This window comes from Mustela lutreola, chromosome 6 (assembly GCF_030435805.1).
Source record: "Mustela lutreola isolate mMusLut2 chromosome 6, mMusLut2.pri, whole genome shotgun sequence".
Taxonomy (NCBI): Eukaryota; Metazoa; Chordata; class Mammalia; order Carnivora; family Mustelidae; genus Mustela; species Mustela lutreola.
In genome coordinates, this window is record NC_081295.1 from 43,041,539 (window position 1) to 43,068,413 (window position 26,875).

At 35.6% G+C, this 26,875-nt stretch overlaps 1 protein-coding gene across 7 annotated transcripts in view; it reads right to left on the reverse strand.

Moving 5' to 3' along the window:
• ZNF292 (zinc finger protein 292) overlaps window positions 1-26,875 on the reverse strand; it is a 95,652-nt gene that overhangs the window by 8,853 nt on the left and 59,924 nt on the right. For 6 of the 7 annotated variants that reach the window (XM_059177137.1, XM_059177136.1, XM_059177135.1 and 3 more), the window contains 3 exons: window positions 16,918-17,120; window positions 10,552-10,688; window positions 8,209-8,350 (listed from right to left, as the gene is read on the reverse strand). In XM_059177137.1, the coding sequence (XP_059033120.1) occupies window positions 8,209-8,350; window positions 10,552-10,688; window positions 16,918-17,120 (482 nt within the window). Of the gene's footprint in view, window positions 1-8,208; window positions 8,351-10,551; window positions 10,689-11,130; window positions 12,617-16,917; window positions 17,121-26,875 lie in introns of those variants that run through there. The other variant, XM_059177142.1, reaches the window with a different exon arrangement.

Here is a 26,875-nt window from a genome sequence, read left to right on the forward strand (position 1 = left end):
CTAACCAACACGTATTTGTGAATTCAGTAATTTTGAAACTAACGTTTGCTACTCTCAAATTTTGTAGCTGCAACATATGAAATGCTGCCTCTTCTAAAGCACTGTAGCTTAGCTGTGTGTGTGTGTGTGTGAGAGAGAGAGAGAGAGACAGAGAGAGAAAGAAATGAACTATAAAGAACAGCAGGAGAAAGATAAGCATTGGAAATAAAGAGAAGACCTGGGTATAAAATCAACTAAAATAGCTAGGAAGGGCACCTGGGTGGCTCTGTGGGTTAAGCCTCTGCCTTCGGCTCAGGTCATGATCACAGGGTCCTGGAATCGAGCCTCGTATCTGGCTCTCTGCTCAGCAGGGAGCCTGCTTCCTCCTCTCTCTCTGCCTGCCTCTCTGCCTACTTGTGATCTCTCTCTGTCAAATAAATAAATAAAAATCTTCAAAAAAAAAAAAAAAAAAAAAAGGCTAGGCAAACCTGGAAGTTACTAACTTCTCTAACCGTTCACAGCCCACTTATAAAAATCAAAATAGCATTTAAACTTCATAAAATTGCTGTGAGCATTAATGAATATTACGTATCAAAAGTATATGATACAGTTTAGTATAATGTCTGGTACACAGCAAGTGATCAATAATGTCAACTTTATCACAAATCTTATTTCCTAAGTTTGTATTTAGAATCCTTCTGAAATAAAAACCCAGTTACAGAACTGAGGAAGTCCCTGTATTTCCTAATTTACTAGAATGAAAGGAGATTTTCACTTTTAACAGAATAAAGTTAACTTGATCCTTCACGGAGGGGGGGGGGGTCTATTATACACTGGCTGAATGCCAAATCACTTACCTCGTTGTTGAACCACCTTAAAAATCAGAAGTACAAGGAGACACAATAAATGTTTTTCCTTTTCAATAAGCATCTTGAACTATTATTATAAGATAGCAGTAATGAAGGGTAAGAGTCATTTGAAAGTAGAGGTAGTGAAGAGAATAAAAATGGGTTTTAAAAGGACTAAGAAGACATAGATATAAGAAATAAACCAGTATAAGATGTGGTCACAATCATGGGAATGGAATATGTATTACACCAGATCAAAAGGCAGAGAAGAGATAAGTAAAAAAAGCTGACAGGGTATTTACACAGGCTAAGAAGGAAATAAAATATTTTACCCAACCAGCTTAGATTTGTGGGGCAATACGAAAGTGAGGGGAGGATACTAAATTGGCTTGACTTCATGAAAAGCAAGGGTACAAAGACCAAGAAAAAAATGGACAATAGATGATACTTATTTTTAAAAGTGACAATGAGGAAAGGACAACAGGGACCATATGGTTGTCTCCAGCTTTTACGTCAAAACCATATATCTATTTTCTACTATTTTGAGATAAATCCGAGCCAGAAAACTTTAACTGTAAAACATCTGTACCTCTGTTACATGCCTTAGCGGCTACTACTAATAATGGATAATTAGGTCACTCCTTTCTCACAGTATGAAAAAAAGATATGTATTATAGAGAGGATATCTTGGAGAAATCCAAGATGAAGTCAACCATAAATATGAGATGAAGTGATAATGAAGACATATACCAGAAGGACTAGTACATATGTACAGAACAAGAATTGTGAAGAAGGATGTTTTTCTTTAGAAAATTCAGGAAATGATGAAGGAAGAAATGACTTTAAGAAAGGTTTCAGGAAGCCTGTTTTGTGGATGCCATCTGCACTGTGGAAGAGGGACTAGAAGTATTCTGTCATGTAACTGTTGATCCCTTCATAAACAACAAAAGCAGATTCAAAAATTCTACTTACTGCTTAAAAAATGCAACTAAAATTATTTCAGAGAGAAACTCAACAGTTCTAATACAGTCTGCTATTGGATTCAAGGGTGATTTCAACTCATTAAGGGCAAATGGCTTTGAATAAATTTGCTTTAAAAATACCTTAATGTTGTAATTAAATGTGAAATCTTAATGCCAATGAAACTACAACAATGTTTTTTATTCTTGGGAATTTTTCATCTTTGTGATTAAAAATTGTTTATAGGTAAATAAGTGTTTTTAAAGATGAGTTTGAATTACTAATTTCCCATAAATATGTAATTGACAATTAGCCCATAAAAATCTACTTAATTCCAGGGCACCTGAGTGGCTCAGTGGGTTAAGCCTCTGCCTTTGGCTCAGGTGATGATCTCAGGGACCTGAGTCCGGCATTGGGCTCTCTGCTCAGCGGGAAGCCTGCTTCCCCCCCCCCCCCCGCCTCCGCCCCCGCCCCGCTCCCGCCTGCCTCTCTGCCTACTTATGATTTCTCTCTCAAATAAATTAAAAAAATCTTTTTAAAAAATCTACTTAATTCCTATCATTAGTTAATAAAAGTTACTGATAATACCAACTTAAATTTAAGAGTGACTGATGAAGGTTAAGTGCTAAAAATTGAGAGGAGGAATATAGATTCACCCCCCCACTGACAATAATCCAGCATGAGGCAACCTTCTAAAAGATACAAGATTTTAGCTTTGGTACTGCCCCCCCCACCAACTTTTCTGTTCCTTTCCTCTGACTGCCTAGTATCCTTGGCCCAAAACTACCCAAAGGCTTAAAGGCTGATTAGCAGCCCCCGGTACATCCTGTACAGCCCTCTCCATCCACACACAGCAACATGTCTTAACCTAAGTGGTTACCTTTGTACCTCAGATATATATTCTTAATGGGGAATAACAAAAGGGCCTTCACAATCTTTAAGTATGCCTCATCTGGTCTAGATTTATCTTTTGCCTTATCCAAATAGCCTATATTTCAGGTAAACTAACTCTATTTCCTCAAAGACGCTATTCTCTCATTTGTCTTGATACCACTTGTGATATTATGATATAAGAAATACATATATTTTTTGGTTTTCATCCAGGGTTCCCAGCAAGTAGCTCCTAAAACCTTTGTCATTTCCTAAGTGATAAGAACTATATGGGCATCTTTTGTTCCCAGCTCCTGAAACAGCTCCAGAGCCTTAAACTGTGAAACAGGTGCTGTTACTAGTAAGTCCCCTTTAACCACAAAGAAGTTTATTTATGTTAATGAGGCCATTTTTGGAAAGCCCCTAGATAACCACCAGATGGGGGCTGACAGGGGAACAAACCTGTGATTACAGGGTTGGAACTTTCAGCTCTTGCCCACACCCCCATCCCAAGAAAGGGAGAAAGCTGGGGTCTAAATCAGCTGCCAGTGGTGGCTGATGATTTAATCAATTATGCTTATGTAATGAAGCCTCTGTAAAAACCCCAAAAGAATGGGGTTCAGGGATCTTCTGCACTGGTAAACATATGAAGATCTGGGAAGGCAGCTTGCTCCTTGCCCTGTGCTTACCTTCCATCTGCTTCTTCCTGAGTTGTATCCTTTCATAAAACCAGTAATCTAGTAGGTAAAGGGTCTTACTGAATTCTGTGGGCCACTCTAGCAAATTAATCAAATCTGAGGAGGTGGTTGTGAGAACTTCTGATTTTAGCCAGTTGGTCAGAAGCACAGATGACAAACTGGACTTGTGATTAGCACCTGAAGGGGGGGAGTGGTGTGTGTGTGTGTGTGTGTGTGTGTGTGTGTGTTAGTCTTGTGGGACTGTGCTATCGCCTGTGTGTGTGTGTGTGTGTGTGTGTGTGTATGTGTGTGTGTGTTAGTCTTGTGGGACTGTGCTATCGCCTGTTAAATAGTGTTAGACTTAAGTTGTAGGATACCCAGCTGGTGTCCACAGAATCAGGTATCTGCTTGATGCAGAGACCATCCCCACATATTTGATGGCCCAAAATTTTCAGTGAGTAGTGAAGAGAGAAGAAAAATTTTTCCATATACCAGTTTTCATACTTTTTCTATTACTAGGAACACGTTCCCCTCCCACTCTGTGTGACTACCACACAGAGTCAACACAGAGAAGTGGATTAGAATGTCCACCTCTTTTATTCATTCAGCTACTTTATACCAGGCACAGTGCTAAGCAATGTGCTCTAACAGGAGTCTCAGCACTCCACCAAAACAGAAAGACCCATACACCAAATTGCAACTGTTTGTGTGTCTCCATTAGTAGACTATGAAAACCTGTATTTTTCAACTTTTAATTTCAAGGGTCTAGGAAAAAGCACGAATAAACTGTTCAATAGCTCCTGGAATTCTGAAAGAGGGCTGCCAGTTAACCAAAATCACTAACCTTGAGACTAAATTACATCATGTGAAAAATAAGGAGTTACACTAGAACCTAGTTAACCTAGTTAACTTAAAGGTTTCTTTTAGTTCTAAAACAGTAATAATCTATGATTGTAGTTTTGTTCTGTGAGAGAGAGTATGACACACACATGCCACTGGGGATAGGGGCACAGGGTAATAAATCTCAAGCAAACTTCCCACTAAGCTTGGAGCCCAATGCAGGGCTCGTTCTCACTGAAATCCTGAATGGAGCCGAAATCAAGAGTCAGATGCCTAACCAAGAGAAACCCAGGTGCCCTATGATTCCAGTTTTTTTTTTTTCCCAAGATTTTATTTATTTACTTGACAAAGATCACAAGTAGGCAGAGAGGCAGAGAGAGAGGAGCAAGCAGGCTCCCCGCTAAGCAGAGAGCCCGATGTGGGGCTCGATTCCAGGACCCCGGGATCATGACCCGAGCTGAAAGCAGAGGCTTTAACCCACTGAGCCGCCCAGGCGCCCCCCTATGATTCCAGTTTTTTTTTTTTTTTAAAGATTTTATTTATTTATTTATTTGTCAGAGAGAGAGAGAGCGAGACCGAGCACAAGCAGACAGAGTGGAAGGCAGAGTCAGAGGGAGAAGCAGGCTCCCCGCGGAGCAAGGAGCCCGATGTGGGACTCGATCCCAGGACGCTGGGATCATGACCTGAGCCGAAGGCAGCTGCTTAACCAACTGAGCCACCCAGGCGTCCCTATGATTCCAGTTTTAAGATAAAACCTCTAAGGGAACCTGGTGGCTAAGATGGTCAAGCAATCGCCTTTAGTTCAGGTCATGATCCCAGGGTCTTGGGATGAAACCCCGCATCAGCCTCCCTGATCGATAGGCAGCCTGCTTCTCTCTCTCCACTGCTTGTGCTCTCTCTCAAATGAATAAAATCTTAAAAATAAATAAATAAATAAAACCTCTGATCAGATTTCAGAAAGTAAAAAAAGAAGGGAAAAACATTTTATGCGATAGGAAACAAGATTTTGGGGGCAGAGTAACTGATTAGCAAGTTCCAAGTTATTCTTGTGAATAGGTGAGCTCCCCTGACCCAACTTTCTAAAGCTATTATTCATGCTTTTAACTGCTTTTTTTATGGACTTTACTTCTAAACCTAAAGTCTCTCCACAAAGTTACTATTCCGCAGACTGTCCATGATGATAGAAGCATTCTTTATCCTATTCAATGTCACTAGCCTCATGGAACTACAGAGCACCTAAAATAAAGGTTACTGGTTACCAATAATGGACAGTATAGCTCTTGTCCAAGTTTTTCCCTCTCCAACACAATCTCCTTATTAGTGGGGTGTAAGGATGAGGGAGGAGAGTCATTTTTACCTAACTTCCTTGATTAATCTAATTAAGAAATGAAATACAAAGTGGTTAGAGTTACCAGGTGGTCAAGAGAAAGTCACCCAATCTGCCAGGCTTTTTAGTTTCAAAGTCCTTCCACTGTGCTATACTGCTCTTCAAGTTAGACATAAAGCAGTGGCACAACCTGTATTTTAAAATTGTACAATAATTTTTAAAGAAACTTAATATTAAGTTCTATTTTTTACCTGCAGCACAATATATAAAATGAAAAATCAGAATGAATTAACAAGGTTGACAGACAAAAACTATATAGATGAATTCACCCCGTTCTTTACTCCTAAAAGAGAAATTCTATTCTTCTGAAATCATTTCAAGAGAAAAAGGGAAATTTGTAAGATTTACTGACCAACTACAGATTTTGGAAGTTACTCTTAAAGGGGGAACAGGAGAGTATCTTTTGTGTGTGTGTGTGTGTGCACGCACGTGTGCAGATGAATTAAAAAAAATTACAAAAAAAATTACAGATGAATTAAAAAATATTTCTTGAGGCTTCTGGGTGACTCGGCTGGTTAGAAGTCTGACTCTTGAGATCATCTTAGCTCAGGTCATCACTGCAGGGTCCTGTGATGGAGATTTTCCCTCTCCCTATCCTCCCCCACTCTTGTGTTCTCTTTCTCTACAAATAAATAAATGAATCTTAAATCCTTCTTTCAAGCTGCATCCCCGTTCTTAAGGATTCCTAAACACTGTTTGGCACCCCATTCTACATAATATCCGCAACTTTAGAAAAACGTCTTCTGTGTACATTTAAAATGGAAACCAACTGCATTACTACAAGGGTTACTATAAGAAAATAAATTAATTCTGGGGCTCCTGGATGGCTCAAGTGGTTAAGCATCTGCCTTCAGCTCAGGTCATGATCATAGGGTCCTGGGATTGAGACCCGTGTCAGGCTCCCTGCTTAGGAAGGAGTTTGCTTCTGCCTCTTTCCCCTGCTGGTGCACACTCGCTCTCTCTGTATCTCAAAATGAATAAAATTTTTTTAAAAAATCTTTAAAACAATTAATTCTGTAAAACTCAGACTCCAATTGAGATAATTAGAAACATATATGTAACCTCTGCTTTCCTCTTCAGTTATATGTAATCTATTTAATCTACTTATTAATTGTTTTCATTTCAATAACTGTTTTTTATTCTTAGAAGTTTTTTTTTGACTCTTTAAAATCTGCTTGGTCATTTTGATAGTATCTTTCTTTCTCATGCTTTACTTCCTTATTTTGTCTTTAAATATATGTATTTTATGTAATTTTCCATAATTGCATTACTTAAACTTACGCAAATAATTTTTCTCTACTGAGATTCATTCATGTCACTGTTTCATATGCTTTATAAATTTTTTTATTTTGTGTGTGTGTGTGAGAGAATGAGTGAGTGTCATGTGCGCACGCGCGCGCGCGCACACACACGCAGGCAGAGGGAGAAGTAGATGACCCTGGGATCATGCCCTGAGGTGAAGGCAGCTGCTTAACCAACTGAGCCACCCCGGCTCAGTATAAATGTATACTGATACATGTATAAATCCTGATGGTTACATTTTTGTCTTTAAATAGTCTATTTAATTCTACTGTTATTTTTCTCTGACAAAATTCCCTCATGACAAACTGTTTCATGTTCCATAATTCTTGATCATGAACTCATCTCAACCAGGACTTTACCTGAGAATCCAGCACTGAGTATGTCCCTTCAAAGAAGTTCTGCATTCTGCCAGATGTTACCAGCCCAGTACTCCACTCTTACCTTCTTAAACATTACTTACTTGGCATGAGGATTTCTGGACTATAAATATGGTAAATTTAGGCCACAAATCTGTGTGAGGGTAGACCTATGGTTACAACCTCTTAAGGGAAACATTTTTCTTTCTCTGACCCACAGCCCAGTAGAACATGCATAAGCTTCCCTACCATCTATCTGTACTAAAAAGCACCATTTTTCTGGTCTACTTTTTCAAAGAAATTACAGAACTTTGCAGGTGGGGTAGGGGAACAGATTGCTGAGTTCCAACTCCCCAACTGGGAGTTGGGGAGGGCCCATAAAGCTATCTCCCATCCCAATGTGCAAATTCCTTGGTTACTGCAAGTAGTAACCTATCCCAATACCCATCAGGCCAGGAGAGACCCAGCAGCAGCTTAAGCTTTCGGCTTCAGAAAGCTTTAAGTTCCTCTTCATTTTGGGCCTATGGATTCTCCCTAACATTCCTGCAACCTTAGGTGCTATATATCAAAAGAAATATTTATTTTATTTCACCAAGTATGTTGGGGCACTTTGTAGAAGGATTTTTAGATAATGTAATCTGCCAAACTGCTAGCAAAGGGAGCTACCTTACATCTCTCTCTTTATACCTTCTTAAATTTCTATAAAGCCAGTTATCAAAATAGTGTAACACCTAGGAGCAAAAATTGTCAAATGATAAAATACCAGTATATGCATATTACTTTTCTTTAGGTCAAGAGCAAGCCCCTAGCTCTCATTTGTACTTTTAAGTTTTTCTGTTATCAAATGCCTATTATAAGACTAATTAAAGCAATGTTCAAAACTTTAAATGAAATAACAGAAGTCACTGGAAGAGGTGCCAAAATAATAGTTTTTATTAAAAGTAATTAATACATCTTAAATTGAGAAAAAATAGCTTGATCATTCTTACCTCCGAATTAATAACTTTAATCAGGAAGAAAATGTGATATACTGTCTTGGTTAACAGAGAAAGTTGCCGACATCTTTCTAGGTACACTTGAATAGATGGTTCTACTCTTTGCTGTAATTTACTCCAAAAGAGAGTGAGCTCCCTAAAAAAAAGTATAAAAAAATAAGTTGGAACAATAATGTAGTAATCATGGACTATATTGGTCCAGTCATTACATTTGAAATTAAAACTGGTTTTAGATTCCAAATTCTACACGTGGAAATTAAATTTAAATTAGATATAAAATATAAGGTATATTTCAAATTTTTTAGAGACTAAATAAAATCAGGATATCATTCTTTTAATGTTTTTCAATGTCAGAGAGAAATGATACCCGTACTAGTAAAGCACCTCTCATTTAAACACATTATACAAATGGTATCTGAGCCACATTGATCTATACAGATCAATGGCGTATTTTTAAAAGCATTTAATTTTATCTTCTACCTGAAACTGAAAACTGACCAACTGGTCACGTAAATTTAAAAATTTGCTATTAAATATTAAAATTAATCACGACAAAGAACTCAAAAGACACAACTAATTTCTCAAATTGGTGAAATAATAAACTTTGAAAAATGAACTTTGAAATTTATTTCAAATACAATTAGAATGTAGGTTTCACAGAAAATAATCCTACGAAACGATGAATTTTCCTCCCTTTTACCTAATGTCCTATTTCTCTTCTGTCCTCTGTGGTTAATTTCCACAAAAATCTTTTTCCTTTCCTCAACTTTCCTCACAAAGTAATCTCCTCAATACAGGCCTTTCCTAATATTATTTCCTCAGGAACACTGCCCTTTCACCACCCACTTGAATAACTTGATCATTTACTGGATTTTAACTTATATACAGAGGACTTCAAAATCTGTCTCTCCAGTATTGGCCACTTTCACCTCTCTAGTTCTTTTTAAGACTTCTCCAATTTGATCTCTTCTGAAACCTGAAACTTAATATATGAAAATGATTAACATTCTTTCCAGTTCACCATCTTTGTAATTAAATGCATCATTATCACTGACCCTATAAAAGCCTCTGCTTTCTATTATCCTAAAGACTGTTTGTGTCAACATTATTTCAACCCATCCTACATCCATAAAGAAGCCTTCTTAACTTCCCAGATTGACTGTTAACTGGCTTTCTAGTTCACTTTTCAAGCTCAACTCTGTCCTGCCACTTCCCCCCAATCGTCATCACTGTTAAGACCCCAAAGCCTTCTCAAGTACTTGTATTAAATAGCATTTCTTAAACATAAATTCCCCCCTCACTTAAGAACTTTTAATAGATTGCCTTCGTTGTAATGAAATTCAGACTTTGATGAATTTTTCAAAGCAATGCAAGAGTTAATTAAGTCATACTAATATTTATATTACATGGAAAATCTACTTCTCCTCAGTTAAATGCATGCTTTTTATTATCCCTTCATAATCTTTCTTCCTACCTTTTGTATCAATCCTCTGTGTACTGCATATATGATTTTCTCTTCATAACAAAACTCAAAACTGCTCAGAAAACCTTTGTAACTGTGAACTTTATTCTTGTTTAATTACACACTGATTTAGCTTGCCTGTCCCATATTCATGGGATTTGTATGTCATACATCATTTGGTAAAAATTCTTAAAGTCTGAATATTGTAAACTGAATTTTGTGTTTCCAATATTACCAACTAACACTGAAGACTAATAATGCTATTCACTGGCCAGATAAATTGTCAGTTTTAGCTAACACAATTTAAGACAACTGATCTTAAGATCTTTTTTTGAGTCAGTTGAAGTCAACATCTTTATTAGTTGTACGTTGTATGTAACAGGCTTCTGCACACTTGAAAATGTACCATATAAAGAAATATGCACTCAAGAAGTTAGTGAAGTAGAATGATAAATGAACTTTATTTCCACACATAAATTACTAAACTAGTTATGTAGTTGCAAGTGTGTAATATGTAGAGGAAAAATATACACAGAGACTACTTAGATATCTGAAAATATTGTGGCATTAGACAAAATGAACATTTCCTTCATCTTCTAACATCTAAAAATTTCCTGATCATTATTAATCATTATACAACCATTACTGGTATACTAAGGGGGTTGTGTGGTCCTTAACATAAAAAAGTTACAATATGAACTACTTCATGGTCAGTCTGAACGGCATGTAATAACTGAAAATAAGCTTTTATAAGCTTTTTCTTTTGATAAGATTTTAAAATATTAAAAAGTATGTTCTTAAGCTCTCTGAATTCTCATAACCTATCTTGTATTCTTATTTAACCAATTTTTCTTTACAAAATAAAATCAACTCACCAAGCACAGTACATATCTCCTTGTTGGAGCTGACGTGATAAAAACGCAGTACATAAGACAAGAGCACTTTTTTCATCACCCTCAGATTCTAAGTTACAAATCATTTCTAGTGCATCTTTGCAGTCAACTTCTGAAATCTAAAGAAAAAAGGATATAGAAAATATGCCATAAAATGGTTTTATTATTAGGATATATAAAAATATACTTTTGAATCATTAGATATTTACAGATCATTTTTTATCAGTAAAACCTCTAGTTTGTCATTACTCGGCTGCAGTAAAGAAATAATTTTTCTTCAAGTCGGAGAACCAATTATTTTCATAAACTTTACAAATACTTATTTATCTGAAATAACTAATGCTAATTATAAGTATCTTCTACCCATTAATCAGGACTACGATACTGAAAAAGAAAAGTTGTATTTTCCCCCCTTTATCTGGTAATTTAAAAACCATTAAAATCAGCAGAAAGACACAGAAAGGTATGCTGGATATACACTAATAAAGTGTCTATTCATCTGAGGGGGAAAAAGAATACTATGAAACATTTTTAGTTATACTACCTTTAAATTAAGCTCACCTCAGTGTTCTATAAATCTCCATTATTTTTCTTTTCATATAAATTCATTCCATCTCAAAGCCTGTCAACAGTCATGCATGCATAAGTATAACCTAGATGAAGGCAACTTCTTCATTTAATTACATATGTGTTATCTATTACTTATTTTTTGAAAAATTAAAATTATCACATTACAATGATTTAATATGTAAACAGATCTCTATAAGCATTTCTGTAAGACAAGGATATAAGCAAACAGAATATAATCACAAATCACTGGTGTTCCACAATATAAAAAGATAAATGGAAAAAAAAAATGAAGACCAATATAGATGACTGGCACCCATGTACCACAGAGATAACCATGCCCCTCCTCGCTGACCTTGTCTGTCCTGATCAACTTGTGAGTAAAGGAAAAGTGTGTGCGTGTGTGCGTGTGTGCATGTATGTAAAATGTAATGTGTTCGGGACTGAACAAATGTCTAAATGAGGATACTCTTGAGACTGATCTTTGAGGAGGATAAAGGTTGCATGAGGATAGATTCTGAGGTTCCATTTTATACATTAAGTTGGGCTAGAAAACTCTAAAACAAGACAAGACCCAACTCTGAGTCTGTGTATTTAAGAACAATGACTTCTTACAGGAATGATGAAGTTAGTGGCCGAGTTAAAACTGAAACCTATGTTTTGGAATTCCCCGATGCAGTGCTCTTTCCATTATTCTTTCATCTCTTTCTAACAAATCTTTAAGTGACCCCACTTAAATAAAAAAAAGGGGGGGGGCTGATCAATATATAATCATACAATGAATATTTTCAAATATTCTACATTATTAAGTGCATTATCAGACATATTTTATTATTTAATCATAAATTTCCTACTAGGTAGGAAAAATGTGGCATTCAAAGAAATTATGTTAATTTGCCCAAACTGCAACAGTTAATTAAGCAGTAGATCTATAAATCAAATTTTGTCTAACTGGCATTAAACACTCAAGCTCTTTCTATTTCATCACATTATCTTTTATTGCAAGCTGTGTTAACTTTGAACAATTACCCTGTTATAGACATGCGGACAAATGTTAGAAGTCACCCCGTAAGTTTTATTTTTTCATGTTAATAATAACATGAAATAATAATAATAATAACACTATTTATTAGTGCCAGCTTCTTCAGAAATAGCACTGCTAACCAGCACAATAGCTTGCCTGGTAACTTTCTAGTTACTAGTAACTTTCTACTAACTCTAGTAACTAGTTTCTAGTAACTTTCTACTAACTTTCTAGAAATAAGGTTCAGAGAGGTTAATTTACTTGCTCAAAATCACATGCTTACTTAATTAGTGGCAGTCAAGATTTTAACCCAGGTACAGCTTCAAAGTCTGCTCTTTCCAGAACTCTCCATGCATAAGCATTGAAGCCTTTTATTGCTAAATATTGACCCTTTACATGTTCTGCTTTAATAAAAAATCTTATATCCTGACAGAATGATTTGTTTTGAATCTGATCTTTTGTTGTTTTTGTTGTAAAACCTAAGCTAATCTTGTTGAATGCTCATATGATGCAAAATGTATATATATATATATATATATATATGGAAATTTATTTCCCCAATGACACCTACATTAGCTTGCACTTAGTAATTAGAAACATATATATGTATTTGTATTAAAATAGCCTCAGCATGTTTATTTCACATATATACAACATATCAAACTGAAACATTTGCCATATTCAGTAATACAGAAAACCACACTTTTTAAAGGTATGCTAGGAAAACAATTTTTAGTGTGTACTTCCATAGCTTTCATTTCCCTGATTTGCCACTAGATGGTCTTCTTGAAAAAAACAGGACACAAAAGAGAATGACAGGGAAAACCGAAACCATATTTAAACCAATGGATGGCTGAATTCAAACCATGAAAGTACAAGTCAAATATAGCTATCAATGAACAAGAATTATTTTTTTAATCCAAGGCAGCACACAGTAGGAATTACCATTATAGATGGTAATAGATATCTTTTAGTATAGATATCTTTTCTCTATTGCTTTGAAAAATGAGCAAAAATTTAAACACCAGTAAATTTAGAACTGTGAATAAATTTTCAAAGTCAGAATGATCTGTTTGTTAAAGACATATTATGCTAACTCCCTCTGTAAAACAAAAATAATTTTAAGAATGCGAATAATGGCTTTTATGTTTTAATATGGCTCTTTATGCCAGGTATTCAAAAAGCACAGAACACTTCAACAGTATTCTATATACAATTACCAAGTGTACTTTTAAAATGTATTGGCTTTCATCACATTTTAAGAAGTCTTGCTTACATAAAATTGCTTTCCAATTAAAAAAGAATTTAGAAGGTGCCTGTGTGGCTCAATTAGTTGAGCATAGGACTTTTCGTTTCAACTCTTGATTTCAACTCTAGTCATAGATCTCATGGTTCCTGGGACAGAGCCCTTGGCCCTCCACCTCCTACCTCCACCTCCCTGCTAGGCAAGGAGTGTGCTTGAAAGATTCTTTCCTCCTGCCCCTCCCCCCACTGGCCCTCTCTCTAAAATAAATACATCTTAAAAAAATAATAATAATAACTTAAATGGTAACCCTATCATACTGAAAAAACATAAAATCAAATCATGAGCTACTATTTTTTAACTCTCGGGCAAGCAAAAATTTAAAAGACAAATAATTTCCAGTGTTAGTAAAGAAGAAACTTCATATACTGTTCATGGGAGCCTAAACTGGCATAATCTTTTTTGGATGGTAGCATGCTCTATAAATTAATTTAAAACATGTAGACTCCTTAATCCAGCAACTGTTTCCAGAAATTTGCCCTACCAGTGAACCACTGACAAGAACGAAAGGATGTATACAATAAGGAAACCACTTAAATGTCATCTAGTCTGACCAAAGATATCACAAATCCATACTATGGAATTATGCAGTCATGAAGAAAGAATGAGGTTGATTTATGTGGAATGATATGAAAGGACATCCAGAGTAAGTGGGGGAAAGTGAACAGCAGGCAGGGTGTGCATATGTATGTTTGGAGCATATAAAAATATATGCATGTGCATAGAAAAGGATCAGGTTATTTATCAAATTTCAAACTGAATGATTACTTGGGGAAGTATTAAATGGAGAAGGGATGGTTAGAGAGAAAGAGGATTTATTTTTTAAATTCTGTGTTTATTTTAAGGACAAAACCAAGAGCTATACTGGCTCTAAACAATTCTAAAATACTAAAATACTGCCCACTTTGTTTTATACCTACACCAAGAATACGGGCCAAGGTTTTCCTTCGAGAGAATCCAGATAGGCACTCATCTCTCTTAGTACCATTCCTCAGCCATCTACCAGTGCTAGCTGCTATTTCTATTACAATGAAAGGATCCTGAAAATCCTAGTCAATTCCTTGCTTACTGGCTTCCCTGAACAAGGATTTCCTCAAAAGGACCACAGAATTCAGGCCATGGTTGACTCTCTCCAATATCTCTTCCTACCACACACTAATGAAAAAACTCATATGCTTTTAAGAACCAGACTTAAAGAAGTCAAAGTAAAAAACTCATATGCTTTTAAGAACCAGACAGGTAAAAGCAAATGAATGGGAGAGAGAGAGCATACCTCTTATGAAGGGGGCAATATCTTTGGGCAATTGTTCCAAAGTGACTACCTTCCCTTGGGGCAAATACAGGCCTTGGTGACAGCCAATCTTAACCCACTTCACATGGAACAATGAAGAGAAAATTTCTACTATTTGTAATAGGAACATAAAAGAGTAACCAAACAATCTCTAAGCAAAAGAGGACTTTTAACAAGGAATGTGTCGACTTACACATATCCTGTCCTGTTCTGCACTTTCAAGATCTAGTGGTGTTTCTGGAGTAGGGTACAGAAACTTTTGGTGAACTCTGCTTAGAAACAAGGAATGCCTTAATTCTACCTGCTTAATGTAAGAAGAAAAAAAAAATCATTTTATATGATATCAGAGATACCTGAGGCCCTCACAGAGAATTTTCCTGAGGATCTCCCAAATCAAGCTAGGCTGCTGCTACTCAAATCTGAAAAATTAAACCAAAAGGGAACTTAAAGTTCAGTTCTACAAAATCTTTTGACTATTCCAGAGTTAGAAATACAGATTTTTCCTGCAGATTATAAATTCGTAGTCTTCAACTTCAAGCAGGGACTTTAGAACTAACCTAACAACCCTACATTTAGATAGTTTCCTATTAGAAGTTAAGTTTCTTTAGGCCAAGACTTATGCCTTAACTTACATTTAACCCCCAGGGCTTAGACATCACACATCATTCACTTAATAAAAATCTGATGAAGGAAGAATAGATAGATGGATAGACTGACATAAGGGCAAGGAATGAACTGATAATTAAAGCTTTATTAAGAAGCTGAAAAGTATCTAAGATATAGCAACACAATAATTTAAGAATTTTAGAAAAAATCCTAAAATTCAAAAGCTATCTCAAGAAACTCTGTCTGCCAATTAACTGTCTACATAGCTATTCTGAACTAATAAGAAAACTTCAATCTTCTATATGTCCAAACTAATGATATAATTTCCTAGGCTACAACCCTTAGCTCTACTCTGTCTAATCTAGGAATTGCCAGACATCACTCTTCTTAGTACCCTCATTATCCTCACCATCCACAATAACCTTACTTCTAATCTTGGTCCAAGCCTACCATTTTCCTCTTCATTTTCTAAAACAACAACAACAACAACAACAAAAAACCCACGAAATTATCACTACCTAAACCAGCTCTAACTTCATGTAGGCATTCAGCTTTTTGTCTGACACTATCCTTCTTCCAGACTGATTACAGTATCTGTCTACACAGCTGATTATACAAGCTCTCTTGTCTTGGTTTGTATCTCAATTCTTCCTGTTACACATCTTTAAGTGTGTCCTTTAGTCATTTTCTTCTCTTTATTGCTCTGAGGTTGAAGGATACTTGTATTAGAGATATAAGACACTTGTTTGCATTAAATGCAAAGTCAACACCATTAAACATTATAGTTTTTTTTTAATCTAAATTATTTAAATGCATATTGCCTTTATCTTATTTAGCAACTTTTAATTTTCCTACCCTGTCTCCAATTTCATTTTGGAATTATGAGTTCTCCAAAATCCAAATTCCCATTTGGACCACGATTCTATCTCAGAATTCTATAGTACAAAACAAATGCATGAATACTATGCTTTATGCCAAACTAGAAGTACAAAAAAAAAAAAAAAAAAAAAAAGCGTATGTCTCACAGAAAATAAAACTTTACATTAAATATGCAAATAAAAATTTGATCTTAACATATATAGATACAGATCTATACATACGTGTGTGTGTGTGTGTGTACACTTCTCCCTAGGAATACATTATGCATGTGTGTGTGCATATGCATGTGTATAAAACAGAGAACATATTTTTAGGAGGAAGTCATATAAATTCTATAGTTACTTAAATTAGCCAGTTAGATCTACAAGTATCCTGAAGTCAGGTAAAACTAAAGTTAAGGTCCAACTGCTGACAAATAAAAACATCCTACTCAATTATTAAGCCACCTCCACCATCCCAGAATTTAACCTCAGCAGTAAAGATTCAATTCAAAAAAAAGCTAGATGAAATCAGTTTACATATAACTCTGAAAGCTGCTTAGAATCACTACCCCAGAGCATACTAAAATTTAAGATTGACAACAGTCCCTCACTATCTAAGAGAAGTCAAAGATATTCTAATTGAAAATTAACTTCTTCATTTTTAAAAATAATTACTAACAAAAGAAAACATACTCACCTCTTCGATTAACTTTTCATTTGGTGATGATGTACAAAGACAAACAAGGTAAGTTTGCTTAAAACTACCTTTTGTACCAATCTCTGGATGATCAGAACACAGCTTTGCTAGAGCAGTTGCTTGACTTAACTGATTGGTTTTGATTAGATGTTTAATTCTCATATCCAACAAGATGGGGCCCTCAAAAGCTAAAAATTCATTCACTTTAAAAAACAAGACATAATAGATTATTAACATTTGGCAATAATTCACTTGCAATACAAATACTCGGAATATCTTTTTTAAAGCACAGGAACTAATTTTTTTTTTTTTTTTTTTGCTTTGCAATTCTCTGTAACTGTCATACTACTATGAAATACCTGACTTTATAAGCAAAAGAAAATTATATTGCTAACTTTTAAAAGTTGCATTAAATATTTTTACCCCTGAGAGTACCATTTAGAATGAGGTTAATTAACTTCTTTATGGTAAAAGTAATTTGCACTAAATTCTAATAGCCCATGCTATTAAAATTACACTAAATTCTTTTCCCCACAGCATTTATTCTTGAATATCAAAAGTTTGCATTCCTGGAGATCTGCAGTGTTGGGGCATTGCACACTTATATTGGTAACCACTGGATATTCTAGACAAGATTCAACTAAAATTGTGTTCAATACTGATGATGTATTTTTTATTTTACAATGGTGAAGTCTAATAGATATTTTAGAACAAATTAAATATCTACAGAAAAATAAATAAGGGGGGAGGGCTACTGAAATTTCTGTAGATTTGTAATTTTTAAAACATCGACCAGTAAACCTCAACATTTGCTTAAGAACCACTTACATATAATACATTTCTATTCTGAATTTCCTACTGCTTGTTTGATCAACTACAAATAAAATTTTTTATTTTTTGTGTTTGTGAGTGAGACTTTAAATTTTAACAAGTGCAAATTTAAACTCTTCCCTGTTTTCTTTACCAGAATAAGAAAATCATATTTAAAAATTTACTTGGTGATAGCTAGCCTGAAACCTTTGGAAGGTTTTTAGTAATAAAATTTTAAATACTCTAAATAAAACACACAATTTCTCTACTTATGAACAGACTGGAAGATACATCTAGTAAGTAATTTGTAGGTTAAAAGATGGTGAGTAAGAGATGTTCTTCCTTCTTTAAATATCCTTTGCTACCTGCTCGTACTTTTATTTTTTAGATTTAACAGCACTGTATTCCACTGTGAAAAGATTGTTCTATGTAACAGTATAATCATAGCTCCTCAGTATTAAAACCATGAACGTATAAGTATTTTAACACAGGATCTCAAATTCTATCCTTTTCTTTAAGTCTAGACCTTTGTACCTGCCAGACTTTATTCTACTCTCTGCCACATTAAATCAAAAAGTATGAAGACTGAACACAGATAAATAAAACTAAATGTATAACTCTCTCGTGCCTCTGACAGTAATGTCTTACATATACAGGTTATTAACTTTTCTTTTTTTAGTATCACATGACTCCCCTTGCACAATTATATCACAAGTATCATTTCACCCTTCAGTTCACTGTCAAATCAAAACCAAGAAAGATTGTAAATGAAAATTTGAGAAAAAAAGAAGTTAAAGTTTTGGCCATAAATAAGTCATAGACTTAAAAAGCAACTTTACTTTCCTAATATAATAATTCTCTCAAAGGGAAAAACCCAGCAATAAAAAGTCTGAGAATTACTTAAAATACTCCCACTAGAATTCATAATCAACAAATTCTGAGGATTGTGGCAAAGAAATGATTTAAAGGTGGCAAGTATTTAATAAAACTGATGACACTGAATAGAATCTCAAATAGTCCCTAAAAATCTCAAATAGCAACATATAAATTAGAATGACAGATTGTGCAAAATAATTTCTGTGCTAATATACAGGAGAATATATGCTAACATAAAATTCAAAAACACAGACTTTTATTTTTCTACTGATGGGAAACCACTGCTACACTTAGGGGAAAACTGATTCATCCCAAAGAAATATAGAATCTTAGAGCAGAAGGGACTTTACAGATCATTTTGTCCAGCTCCATCATTTTTGGCAGATGAGTAAACTGAGGCTCAAAGAAAGTAAGTTAACTTCACAGGGTCATAAAGCCAGTTAATGACAGAACCAGGACTGGAATAATGGGTCTTCTGACTTCCAGCTTAATACAGGGGTGGGATGAGAAGAACATATTCATATTAAGTGTGTCTACTTCGGATTAGAATGGCACTTAAAGCAGTCAAGAGCTGTGAAGTAGCATTAAATGTTAAAGGAAACTAATCATGTATTCTGAAGCTCGGGATTCAAATGGATCAAAAGTAGATTACATACTAATACTCAGTTCAGAACCTGCTGAATGCTTACTCTCCCTGGCCTTTTTTTCATTTCGCCTTCACTGCTTTCCATTTCCCATTCCTTCTATCTTTCTCTACTTCTCTCCAATCCAGGACATGCTTTTTCTTACAGTGTTATAATATCACATCAAAGACTAACTGTTTTCAGGCTTGCCAGACTTACGAAAAAAGTTTTATATTTATCCCTGAGTAGCTAGTCACATTATACCTCATTCCCTACTCTGCTTTTCCCACTCCCATCCCAGAAAAATAAAAATATCCTGAATTTTACTTGTGTGCAGACTTTTAATCTATTTTCTCTTTAATCTATTTTCTCTATTTATGGACTTGAACAGAAACACAGGTTTTACCACATTAGAGTCTATCAAGAGAGCTGGATGACATAAAATGACAATGTAAATCAGTAATTTAGCCAGTTCAATTTAATTTAGCCAGTTCAATTAAGAAAGAATGGCTTCTTCTCATAGAATGCCACTTACATAGTATTAAAAAAAGTACTAGTTTCTACATTAAAGATAATTAGCTTTAAACATATTACAGTATCTAAATTCAATTTTTGTGACCGATCATTACACAAATATTCAATGAACATGTCCTATGCACCAAAGCTTAGACTAACTAGGTCCTGGACTTCTTCAAAGTGGAGTCAATTTATTTACTGTGCATGTATTTCCATGGCCAGATTTGCACACAATCTCCTCTGCAGCATCTCTGAACTAGCTATTTAGCAAGCATCTCAAACTCTGCACACAGACATCTCCATACCACAGTATCTATTATCTTAATTCACTTAGTCATGTTCAAGCCAAGAACCTAACAGTGGCCTTAAAAATGCTCTCTTGTGGGGCGCCTGGGTGGCTCAGTGGGTTAAAGCCTCTGCCTTCGGCTCAGTTCATGATCCCAGGGTCCTGGGATCAAGCCGCATGTCGGGCTCTCTGTTCTGCAGGGAGCTTGCTTCCTGCCATCTCTCTCTCTGCCTGCCTCTCTGCCTACTTGTGATTTCTCCCTCTGTGTCAAATAAATAAATTTAAAAAATCATTAAAAAAAAAAAGCTCTCTTGTGCCATCTTCTCACCCACATATCTAATCTACCACCTAACTCTGTTACTTCTAATGCCTAAATACTCCATCCCATTCACTTTTCTCCATCTTTACTCCTGCCATTCATCCATTCCTCCCAGCCTGTCATTTATCCATCAGACCACTTTGTACCACTCTGCTAGTTTTCTGCATCCACTCTTACAACATCACATCTTCTCTCAGGTTAAAATGCTCCAATATTTTCCCTTTGATTTCCAAGAGTAGATTCTGAACTTTTCACGATGGCCTACCTTAATTCGTATCAACTACTCCTTTTTAAAAAATAGTTTGTATTTTCTATTAAAAACAATTTAGCATTTGGGCAAGGAAAAAAAAAGGCATCCAAATTGGAAAGGAAGAAGTAAAATAATCTGACTACAGATGACATAATCTTTTATGTAGGAAACCCTAAGAATTCAACAAAACAAGCAAACAATTAGAAAGACTTTAGCCAAGTTATAGGATTGAAAAATTAAAATACAAAAATAAGTAGCATTTTTATATACTAACAATGAACAACCTAAAAAGGAAATTAAGAAAACAATTCCATTTGTAGTATCAACAAAAAATAAAATACTTAGGAATAAACCTAAAGAAGAAAGTGAAAGACTTATACCCTGAAATCTACAAAACATGGCTGAAAGAAATTAAAGATGCAAGTAGAAAGATCCCCAGGTTTGTGGATTCAAAGATTTTTTTATTTGTTTATCTGACAGACAGAGATCATAAGTAAGCAGAGCGAGAGGGGGAAGCAGGCTTCCTGCTGAGCAAAGAGCCCGATGTGGGCCTCAATCCCAAGACCCTGAGATCATGACCTGAGCCGAAGGCAGAGGCTTAACCCACTGAGCCACCCAGGCGCCCCCATGTTTGTGGATTCAAAGACTTAATATTGTTAAGATGTCCAGCTACCAAAACTTTCTAGATTTCAATACAATTCCTCTCAAATTGCAATAATTTTTTGCAGAGAAGAAAAATTCATCCTAAAATTCGTATGAAATCTCAAGGGACTCCCAAAAGCCAAAACAATTTTGAAAAAGAACAAAGTTTGAAGTGTCACACTTCTTTCACTTCAAAATAATTCATAAAGCTACAGTAATCTAAACAGTGTGGTACTACCATAACGACAGACATATAGGCATAAAGGCAATGCAACTGAGCAAAAAGGCCAAAAACAAACCTTCACAGACATGGCCAAATGATCTTTAACCGGAGTGCCAAGATCACTCAGTGAGAAATGGACAGTCTCTTCAACAAACAGTGCTGGGAAAACTCATGTCCACATGCAAAAGAATGAAGCTGGACAATTACTATATAACTCAAAATGGATTAAAGATCCTAATGAAAGACCCAAAACTATAAAACCCCTAGAAGAAAACAAAGGGGATGATAAGCTTGAAGACACTGGGCTTGGCAAGGATTTACTGGATATGATACCAAGGTATAGACAACAAAAAGAAACAACTGCAACTACATCAAACCTAATTTTTTTAATGCATCAAAAGAAAGAATCAACAAAGTGAAAAGGCAACCTACATAATGGAAGAAAATATTTGCAAATCATGTATCTGATAAGGGGTTAATATCCAGAATATACACAGAATTCTTGCAACTCAACAATAAAAAAATCAAATAGTCCTATTACAAAGTGGGTAAAGGACTTAAAACAGACATTTAGCCCAACAAACATATGAAAATGTACCCAACTAATGATGAGACATGCAAATCAAAACTACAATGTGGTATCGCCTCATACCCATCAGAATAATTATTTAAAAACAAACAAACCTAGAAAATACTGCTGGTGAGGATATGGAGAGATCGGAACCTTTGTGCACTACTGAAGGGACTGTAAAATGGTACAACTTCTATGGAAAACAATCTGGAAGCTCGTCAAAGTTAAAAACAGAACTACCTACCATATGATCCAGCTATTCCACTTCTGGGTATGTAGACAAAAGAACTGAAAGGAGGGTCTTCAAGTGATATGCATATGCACCCCCACGTTTATGCATATGCAGCCCCACGTTCATAGCAGTGCTATTCACAAGACCAAGAAGAGGAAGTAATCCCAATGTCCACCAACAGATGAATAAACAAAATGTGGTATATCCATGCAATGGACTATTATTCACTCTTAAAAAGGAAGAAATCCTGGGACATGCTACAACATGGATGATCCTTGAGAACTTCACGCTAAGTGAAATAAGCCAATCACAAAAGGTGAATATGATATAATTCTACTTACAAAGGTAACTAAAGTCACAGACACCAAAAGTAAAATGGTGGTTAACCAGGAACTGGGAGAAATGCAGTAGAGGGAGCTGATATTAAATTGTTACAGATTTTTAAAGAAATTATTGGGAAGCCTGGGTGGCTTAGTTAAGTGTCTGACATCAGGTCAGGCCATGATCTCAGGGTCCTGAGACTAAGCCCCAAGTCAGGCTCAATGCTCAGCAGGTCATCTACTGACCTCCCCCTACCCTTCCTACTACTAATGTGTAATCTCTCTTACTAAAAAAAAAGTTACAGAGTTTTAGTTTTGCAAGATGGAAAAGTTCTGAAGATATGTTTTACAACTATATGAATATACTTAACAATACTGACTACACAATTAAAAATGATGAAATACTACATTTTGTTGTATTTTTTTTACCACAGTAAAAAAATAAATCAATGTAGCACTGTCACAAGTATCCAAACTTAGAAATATAATAAAAACACAACACTTCAAGATGTACTTAAGTGGTTCTTAACCATGGCCGCACAATTATGTTGATCTTATAAAAAGCACTGAAGCCTGGGGCTCAAACCCAGAGACTTTGGTCTGAGGCAGGCCTCCAGCACTGAAATGCCTAAAAACTCTCTAGGGAATTTTTTTTTTTTTAAAGATTTTATTTATTTATTTGACAGACAGAGATCACAAGTAGGCAGAGAGGCAGGCAGAGAGAGAGAGAGGAGGAAGCAGGCTCCCCGCCGAGCAGAGAGCCTGATGTGGGACTCGATCCCAGGACCCTGAGATCATGACCTGAGCCGAAGGCAGCAGCTTAACCCACTGAGCCACCCAGGCGCCCTCTAGGGAATTTAAGCACAGACAGGACTGAGAGGCACTCCTCTAGGAATCTGTATTTCAGAGTCCAAATTACAAATTAGGGGTAGTCTTAATCTTTACCCTACCACTCACTATTTCTTGAGGGAGTATATTTATAAGAAATATAATTTTTTACTTAAAAGACTTCAGTATTTCTTAAATCAAGATGTTTGCTTTTTCATTAAATCTGAAACTTTATGGTCATTACTTGATTATGGTAAAACTTTATGATTATAACTCATTTTTTAACATGGTTGCTATAAAACAGAATTTTTATAGACTAGAGGTGCTTGGGTGGTTCAGTTGGGTTAAGCAACTGTCTTCAGCTCAGGTCATGATTCTGGAGTCCCTGGATCTGCCTGCATTGGGCTCTCTGGTCAGTGGGTAGTCTGCTTCTGCCTCCCCTCCCAACCCCCCACTCCAACTCTCTTACTGTCTCTCAAAGAAATAAAATCTTTTTTTAAAAAAACTGAATTTTTAAAGACTAAAAAAAATTCCATGCCACAGATGAACCCAGTTAGTATGTAACACTAAAATTTTCATGTGAAATAAGATTTCATTATGAGTTCTGAATTTAATTAAGTTGACATGTTTATCCATTAATGCTACTATAAAATACACTCATTAAAATAGAACGCTTAAAGATGTTTCAAGAAACCAATGAGTGTATTTTTTTTTTTAAAGATTTTTTCTTTATTTATCTGACAGAGATCACAAGTAGGCAGAGAGGCAGGCAGAGAGAGAGGAGGAAGCAGGCTCCCCGCAGAGCAGAAAGCCCAATGTGGGGCTCCATCCCAGGACCCTGGGACCACCCGAGCCGAAGGCAGAGGCTCAACCCACTGAGCCACCCAGGTGCCCCACCGATGAGTGTATTTTAAAAACATTTTTAGTAAAAATGAAAATCTGGGGGTCACTACATTTATATTTAATTATATAAGAAGAATATAATTAATATTAAATACAAGTGTGTCATCAATCAAAATGGAAGTGAACACTTTTATAGGTTTTCTACAGTTAAATTCTATCAGCTTAATTCTATCCAGCCACTGATCCTCAAGGATCTAAGGGTCATACATAAGTAAATGGCAGTCTAGTTTAGAAGTGATTTTTAGAAATAAAATATAGAATGTTCCATTCAATTATTTTTTTATACCAAGACAAGGTCAATTAAGGGCACAGAAGACAGGAGGAGCTAAGGCCAAAAAAAAAAAAAAAAAAAACCCCAAAAAGGGAAAATCAAACAAGAAAGAAACAGAGAGAGAAAGAGAGAAAAGAAAAAAAACTACACAAAACTAAAGAGAAACAAGTCAGGCCAACTGTATTTCTAAAAGTACTTAATATAGTCTTTAAGGTACTCTTTTTAGTGACTTTCTGTAAGAAATGTCCTAACACAAAGAAACTGTTAACAGATTTAAATCTAATTTTCAGGGTCTCCTCTTCTGGCCTTCTCTGTATAGACATGTAAAGCTCTACATACACACATGAAAAATACACCAGAAGTATCAGAGTGAATGCAGCTCCATGTAATCAGATCTGACCTCATCCTATTTACCTGGGAAGTATAAGTTATCACCTGCTCTCTCCTCCCATCTTCCCACCCTTCAAAATATTATATCTTACGCATGCTAACATCTGATAAACCAGGGAACAATTTTCCACCTTCAATTTTAAATGTAAAGTTTGTTACTGAAATAAAGACTTATTTTCTCACAAAATTCTTAAGGATTTTTAAGTACTGTGGTAAAGCTTAAGCTTTAGAAATTTCCTTTGAGGAAAAAAAAGAAATTTCCTTTGAAAAAGAAGGGGCTGGGGGGGGGGGGGACTGCAGCTTAAGATTAAGAAAGGACTGGCAAGCTAACAAAAATGTGATTTGTGCAATTGCAAAATATCCCAATATAGAAGCATAAGGGACAGGTTTGAAGGATTTCAGTGTGACTGTAATAGGGCACTCTCAAGAGTTTAGATTATAAAATGATGACATGTACAAAATGGAAAGCAGGCTTAGGACTAATGATGCAGTGTTACAGACCAGGTACTGGCCTATGCTGATACTAACCTATGCAAAATGTTATTAAGGCTAGAATCCAAAATGATCCGTAGCTTACCAAAAATGGTGAGAACAATCAAATTGGCAGAGGTGGGTGACTTCTGGAGAAAGACTATTTGGGTTTGACTAGTATTATTTATGATGACAGAGAAAAAGGAGAATTCCTCTAATGGTGGTTCTGTTAATAAGCTTTGGATTTAAAAGGGCAGAACAATGGAACAAAGGAAAATAGATGGGAAAAAGTAATTTTCAAAATGGGGCTAAGCAATACATATAATCCTGAATAAATTTCAAAATTAATCATATTAAAAACATGGCCTGTGATTGTTCAGAAGATATGTGACTGTTAAAGCCAAGACAGATTCACTAAACATAAACTAGGTTACACTTGTCAGAAAAATTATCTCAATATGTACTGGAGACCCAAATGTTAAATGTTAAATTATAAAACTTCTTTTAGAGAAATCTATAGAACTCTAGATTTGATAATACCAAATACCAGTCACTTTACTTTTTTTTTGTATGGATTTTTTTTAGATTTTATTTATTTATTTGACAGAGAGCACAAGTAGGCAGAGCAGCAGGAAGAGGGAGAGAGAGAAGCTGGCTCTCCACTAAGCAAGGAGCCTGATGCGGGATTTGATCCCAGGACACTGGGAACATAACCTGAGCTGAAGGCAGCCACTTAACCTACTGAGCCACCCAGGTGCCCTATATTAATTCATTTTAATTCCAGTATAGTTAACATAGTGGTAATGACGTTTGTTTTTTTTTTTTTTAAGATTTTATTTATTTATTTATTTATTTGTCAGAGAGGGAGAGAGGGAGGGAGAGAGAGCTCATGCGCACGCACATGTACAAGCAGGCAGAGTAGCAGGCAGAGGGAGAGAGAGAAGCAGGCTCCCCGCTGAGCAAGGAGCCTGATGTGGTACTCAATCCCAGGACCCTAGAATCATGACCTGAGCCAAAGGCAGCGGCTTAACCAACTAAGCCACGCAGGTGTCCCGTGGTAATAAATTTTTGGGTAAGACACCAAAAGCATGATCAATTCACAAATGGAAAAATTCGTGTAGTTGAACTTCATTAGAATTTTAAAATTTATGCTCTGTGAAAGACACTGTTAAGGAAAAGCATCAGTCACAGACTGAAAGAAGTTATTTGCAAAACTCCTATCTGATAAAGAACTCGTATCCAAAATATACTAAGAATTGTTATAACAATAGGAAAACAAACAAACTGATTAAAAATAAGGAAAAAAAACCTAAAGGGATGCTCATCAAAGATACACAGATGGCAAATATGCATATGAAAACATGCTCAGTACCTGATGTCATTACAGAAATACTAATTGAAACAGAAATGTAGTATTATTACAGTAT